The sequence below is a fragment of the Plectropomus leopardus genome, unplaced genomic scaffold (genome assembly GCF_008729295.1).
Source record: "Plectropomus leopardus isolate mb unplaced genomic scaffold, YSFRI_Pleo_2.0 unplaced_scaffold28832, whole genome shotgun sequence".
NCBI lineage: Eukaryota > Metazoa > Chordata > Actinopteri > Perciformes > Serranidae > Plectropomus > Plectropomus leopardus.
This window is the reverse complement of record NW_024631415.1, coordinates 232-6,665: the sequence shown is the minus strand read 5'-3', so window position 1 is coordinate 6,665 and position 6,434 is coordinate 232. Positions and strand designations below refer to the sequence as shown.

The 6,434-nt window shown below is 39.6% G+C and overlaps 1 protein-coding gene across 1 annotated transcript; it reads right to left on the bottom strand.

The window, feature by feature from the left end:
* Window positions 1-496: 496 nt before the first annotated feature.
* Window positions 497-6,020, bottom strand: LOC121938207 (CLIP-associating protein 1-B-like; the record flags this gene model as incomplete). Its single annotated transcript, XM_042481481.1, has 8 exons — window positions 497-1,895; window positions 2,637-2,753; window positions 2,833-3,039; window positions 3,678-3,806; window positions 3,896-4,098; window positions 4,946-4,999; window positions 5,084-5,321; window positions 5,873-6,020. Coding segments are annotated over 8 exons (1,180 nt in total), but the record flags the coding sequence as incomplete, so codon positions are not given.
* Between the last annotated feature and the right edge of the window lie 414 nt (window positions 6,021-6,434).

The following is a 6,434-nucleotide window of genomic DNA, read 5'->3' as shown; positions in this document are numbered from 1 at the left end:
TACGCTGGGCAACTAAAAATCCACTGCATGATTTTAAATATATAAAAATGAAGTCCATGTGACACTCATCAGTTGATTTTTTTAAAATTTCAATCAATTTTAAATCAAATAAACATAAATTGAGGGGTTTTTTCTGCATTTACAAATATAACGCATTTTAAAACTACTTTTTTTCTTTTTCCAGTAAAATATTTTTATATTTTAATAATTTAACAGCTGTCTTTTAATCTCACATTTATATAGAGTTAGTGACTATATTTAGGATGATTTGATTAGATTTTAAATTACTTTTGGACTTTTACTTTCAACATCTACAAAAAATAATAAGAATTTAAAAAACGATAGTAAAAAGAAATAAAATGAAATGAAGTAAAACAAAAATCAAGTAAAAAGAAGACCACATTTTAAAATCTGATCATCCTGTATTCTTTTTTTTTAAATTTATTTTAAATTATTACATTTAAATTATTAATAATTATTATTATTGTTTGTTAGCTGAGTTGTTTGTTTGTGTTGACTTTTGTTGTTAATATGTATCATTAACATTATATATCTTAAGGTGGATTATTAGATTTGTTAATGGAAATTCAACTGATGATTGTCACACAGAAAAAATTCAGCTCTTATTACACGTGAAAAATGATTTGTTCTTCTTTAACCCTTCAAAAGCATTTCAACCCTTCAAATGTCAGCAAAGTTTTTTCTTTGATTTCTTTCAAAAACATGGGATAAAAAGTAAAATTACATTTGGAAAAAAAGTCCTGCGAATTGCAAGAAATAATAATAAAAATTGACAAGAAAATCGCATTTTAATGCCGATTAGAATTCAAATTCAGACCAATTTTACAATCACCAAAATGTAGGAGCTGGAAAAACAACAACATCAATAACTAAGACCTGAAATATTGATTTAAGACTTTTAATACGAACTAAGGCCTTATTTTTAGATTCATTATTTCAATGCATTTGAAGTTTTTTTCGTTGATTTGCAGGAACCCTGTTTTTGCTCATTTTTTGCTCATTTTCTTGCAACTTTTCTGAATTTCTTGCTAATTTTTTGGGCCTTCGTAACGTGTTTTTGAAAGAAATCACAAACAGCCGAGACCTTCCGCTGCTGGCTGGGCCCAAAAATAAAACCACTGTAAAATCATTGGCCAGCCAAATGATTATTATAAAGTAACATTGATTGAATAATTTCTTTTTAAATCTTTTTTTAAAGCTAACATATTTTATATTAAAGTGATTTGTTCTTCAGTTGTAGTGAAATCTGAATAATGAAAGCTCGTTATTTTGGACATATTAATCTTCAGATGGACCCTTTTTAAAAACCAAAGTGCCGCTTTCTCTAACTGCTCCATACGGCTCAAACTTGATCCCGACCTCCCTTCGGAGGGCTCCCCCCGGGGTCCCGGCGAGGCGGCAGCAGTTCAGGGAGGAGAAACGTCCGCTCGAAGCTCTTTACATTCAGAACACGATAAGGTTTGATGTGTCAAAGCAACAGAGACAGTCTGAAGACGAGGATTACTAAAAACTAATAAAAATACTGATGGTTTCCCGAAAAGACTCGCCTCCAGGTGTGAAACAACGTTCAGAAATATTTCGGGAGGAGGAGGAGGAGGAGGAGGAGGAGGTTTCTGCTCCGATGGAAGATTTTAAGGCTCATGACTCTACCTTTAGTGTGTGAGGAGGAAAAACTAGAAGACAAAATCCTCGGCAGCTGCAGGAATGAAGGAGGAGATTTTGGATGTGGAGAGTTTCGGCGCCTAAATGACCGCGGAGAGAGACGGCGGGCGGAGCGGAGCGGGGCGCCGTCAGTAGGAGGAGATGTCGGAGGAGCTGCTGCTGTTGCTGGTGGAGGTCTGCGCCCGCTTGATGTACAGGTTGAGCAGCTTCATCTGTCGGAGGGAAAACAGCACCAGTTTTCATCAGAGTCCATCCAAACCGCAATTTAGAGATCAGAGCATGACGGATTGGTTTTAATTTTGAGAAAAAAATAACAAAAAAAATCAAATAACTATATAAATATATATAAATAGACACAGAAATATAAAAAGAAATATGGGAATGAATACATAAATGAATAAGGCCCGCCCATCTGCAGAACTGAACAGAAAAAAATAACAAAACAAGAATAAAGAAATAAAAAATAAAAGAATAAATAAATGCAGAAATAAATAAATAGGTGTCAGAATAAATGTGAATAAATCAATCAACAATACGTGTACAAATAAATAAATAATAAAAATATAGAAATATAAAGGAATACATACAAATGTATATATAAAGATTGGAATTAATAAATAAATGGACGTATTAAATAATTACAGGATGAAACAAATTCTTGTATGAAACAAATACAGCAATAAATGTAAATAAAATGGATAAATACCTTAAATTTATTTTTATGTTTTCCTACAACTGCATTTACATTTCTTTCTGTATTTATGTGTCTTGCAAAATTGAATGACTTCCTTTTTATAAACTGATTTATTAATTGATATGTGTGCCACTGTTTTTGTCCTCCACACTTACTTACACAGTTCAATTTTGCAGTTTCTCTATAAAAATCTCTAAAATCTGAAATAAACGTGCAGCTTGATGCTCTCTGAGCGCTGCGAGACAGGAAGTGAGCTCACCTTGCTGCCGGTCAGCTGAGCCAGGTACGGCTTGAGCTCCTCTCCGATGACGGCGTAGATGGCCACGAGGCAAAAGACGCTGGCCTTCCTCACGCTGCTCTCCGTGTTGTCGTAGCCCTGAAACAGCACAGCGAGTCAAACGCCGAGTCTGTGAGGAAAAGCCTGAGAAAGTGAGCGGCGAGCACGGCGGTCTGACCTGCAGGAGCCCGGGGATGATGTCAGACAGCAGCTGGTGCAGCGGCTCCTTGGCGATGCGCTCGATGGCCCTCGTCTGCATCTTGATGGCGGCCAGGTTGATGGGGTAGTCCGCCGTCTGCACGATGGGACAGAGGACCTTGATGCACTGCTCCGGGTGGATGGAGGCTGCCAGCGTGGACGCCGCCTCCTCCGCCGCACGCACCACCTGCAGCGACCACAGAGAGCGTCACGTTACACACTTCTCGTACGTATTAATCATCTATTTTTCCATTAAAAAAATTACAGTCTATATTGTTCATTTTTGAATAGTCTATAATAATAGTCTCTATTATGTATTCATTTATTTACTTTTGTATTGTTGTTCTTATTACTTTCTGGGATTTGAGGTGTGTGTGTGGGGGTGTTTGGATCAGGGGTGGTTTTTTGGGAGGGGGGTACTGGTTCCAAAAAGCAAAATAAACAAACAAAATGTATAACTGTATAAACGTTTCCTAAAAATATCACAAAAACTCATCTCTGATGTTGTATTGACAGGAAACAATCTGCTCAAAATTCGTCTAAATCATCATTTTACACAAAATTGGAGTTTTTGTGTTCACTATTCAGGGAATATAGACGTCTTTTCTGGACGTCACATAGATGTCTTTTTTGGACATTTGCAAGAAATTTCGTATTATGCTTGTGGGATTATTCCATTGCGAGCTGAAGATCTGTATTACCTTTGCAGGTCTTACAAAGTCCCTTTAGGAAAAGATTGAGTGCATCCATTGAACTCTAAATCCCAGCATTCCTGACAGACTCTGACTCCTTTAATGAGACTAAAAACGCTCGCGTGCTCCTCACCTCCTTGTGCGAGTCTTTGTGAGCCTCCAGCGTCTTCATGATCGTGAGCTCGGCGTAGTTCTTGAAGCGGGCCGGCTGGTTCCTCAGGATCTCCTTCAGGACTCGCAGGGCCAGCGCCCGGATCGTGTGCTGAGACAGAAGAGTCCGTTTTAAGTTTTCAGCGAGGCTGAAGCTACTTAAGTGTTTCACAGGGGTCAGAGGGGATTTCGGGGCCTTACGTCTTTGTCTCCGAGCGTCTCCAGCAGCAGCAGCAGCATGGTCTTGAAGTGCTCCTCCCACACCACCAGGCTGTCCTCCCGGGCCACTTTGAGCAGCTCCAGCAGGGTCCCCCGCCGCTCCTCGGGGCCCCGGTCCCCGGCCTGGCCCTGGGAGAGCTCCTTCAGCAGCTCCCCGACCAGCTGCAGCTGCTCGACGGGGCCCGCTGCAGGACAAACAGCAGATATCAAATAAAGCGTGTGTTGTTTGGGTTAAAATTGAACAAAAACAACATTTGTTAAGAGCTGCTGAGACTGTGGGAAAAATCTACAATTAAAAATATAACTCATGAGAATCAGATAGAAGCAAAGTCACCATCACCTTTGACTTGTGACCACCATATGAAAAATAGTTCAAGTGGACGTTTATGCCAAAATCTGAAAACTTTCCTTCTAGCTGTTCTTGAGATATCTTTCACAAGGATAAGACAGATAAGGTCATAGTGAGCATGACCTTTGACCACCAAATCTAAATAGTTCCATCTTTGACGCTAAGTGGATATTTGAGCCAAACTTAAGACTTAACGAAATTACCGTAAGGTGTTTTAGATATATCGCGTTTATGATAAAATGAGACAAACAGGGTCACAGTGACCTTTGACCACCAAAATTTAAGCTTATTGTTGAGTTCAAGTGGATGTTTGTGCTATGAATTTTGACGGATTGAGATACTGCATTCACCTTGACTTTTGACCACCAAAAACTAAACAGTTCAAGTCCAAGTGGATGTTTGTGCCAAATCTGACGAAATTACCTCGAGGCCTTTTTGGGATCAAGTTCATGTGAATGAGCCTTCAATCAGCTGAGTGGACTTTTTGGTATTTTGTCTCCTGGAGAGAAGCTTCATAAATCTTTTGTTTGATGCAGCTCCTGCATGTGTAATAGATTACTTTCTCTGTCCGTTGAAAGTTTCGTTTTTGTCTCTCAAGACGTTTTCTGACTGTTATCTGTTAGCGATTAGCTGAAGTTGCTGTAAATCAGACGTCGTGCTGTAGGAAAGGACTCGGTCTTTACCAGGGAAGCTTTTGGGGTTCATGATCTTGTTCTCGACACTTTCTTGTCTGCTGCCTGCAGAGAAAACGTTCAATTTTAAAGATGACAAACACCAACGTGAGAACGACCTCTGAGCTCAGGAGTGACCCGATGTCTCACCGTCTCGCAGCTGCTCCACGGCGTCCTCGTACAACGCCTCCTTCAGGGCGGCTTTGTCCAGCGTGCTGATGCTGTCCGTGTAGTTGTAGGGGTTGTAGTCTCTGAAACGCGGGCCGGCGAAGGAGCGCGGCGAAGGCGTGTTCAGCAGCGACGTCTTGTTGTCCAGGGCGGTGCGTCCTCCTCCCACCACGTCGCCGCCGGGCCGAGGGTCGGAGTCTGAGGACGCCCCGACTCCAGACTGGAAAAGACATCATAACACACGTGATAAGAGACAGGACAGTGACACATTAACTAATTAACTCTTTGATTAACCCTTTGAACCCTGGAGCGGCATCACTGTTCTTGTGCTGCTTTCAGACGCCTTTCACAAGAATTTAAACCTTTCAACGATTTCTTTTGAAAACATGAAGCACTTATCAACACAATAAGACATGTGACACAAATTGCAAGAAATTACTAGATTTAGAATTTTTTTTTTTAAGTTCATGGAAAAAAGAAAACGCTAGAAAAACAAAACTGTATTTAACACTGGCATATGTTAATTAAATAATATTAAATTATGTTACAAAATTTTCGAGCCCTTTTTCCAAGTTGTGTTTTCCTTGTTTGTGTGTATTTTACTTTCTTTTTCATTTCTTCTATTAATTAATAAGCTCAAACGTTATAGATTTTCATTAGAACCAGGTTTCCATCCCCATCCCGACAGGTCGGACAAAACAAAAAAACTTCTACTGAACAGGTAATTAATGAGTCAAACTGATCGTGAAAATAATCCCCGGTTGTCCTCACCATGGCGTCCCTCTTGCCGTCTCGCCTCAGCGGCTCCATCAGGTCCTCCTGGCTGCGGAAGCTGAAGTTCTGGATGGCCTCGGTGACGCCACGCAGAGAGCTGTAGATCTCCTCCGAGTTCAGGTTCTCGCTGTCGAACTCCAGCATGCTGAGACAGCGACAACAAACTCATGAGGGTCGGATGGTCAGCGCACTTTTTGGTCTTTGAATTTTACTTTTACAAACGGAAATGAAAAAATAAATACGTCAATCAATAAATAGATAAACAGATAATTACAATAATTAATACATAAACAGATAAATGAATGAATAAATAAATTCAATAATTAATTAATTTTTGATTTTCATTTCAAAATCTAAAAATGAAAAACAAGCCATTTTTAGTTTTGGGGGTCAGAAATGGAATATACAGATAGATAGAGATAGAAATGCTATTTTTTTTTAATCCTTTTTCTCCTTTAAAAGGAGGAGTGCAAATTGTGTTTTTGTCTCATCCACAAAACAAAATTCAATTTTTGGCGCTGTCCTCTAACACACTTTGCAGAGAAACCTCGTACTCGAC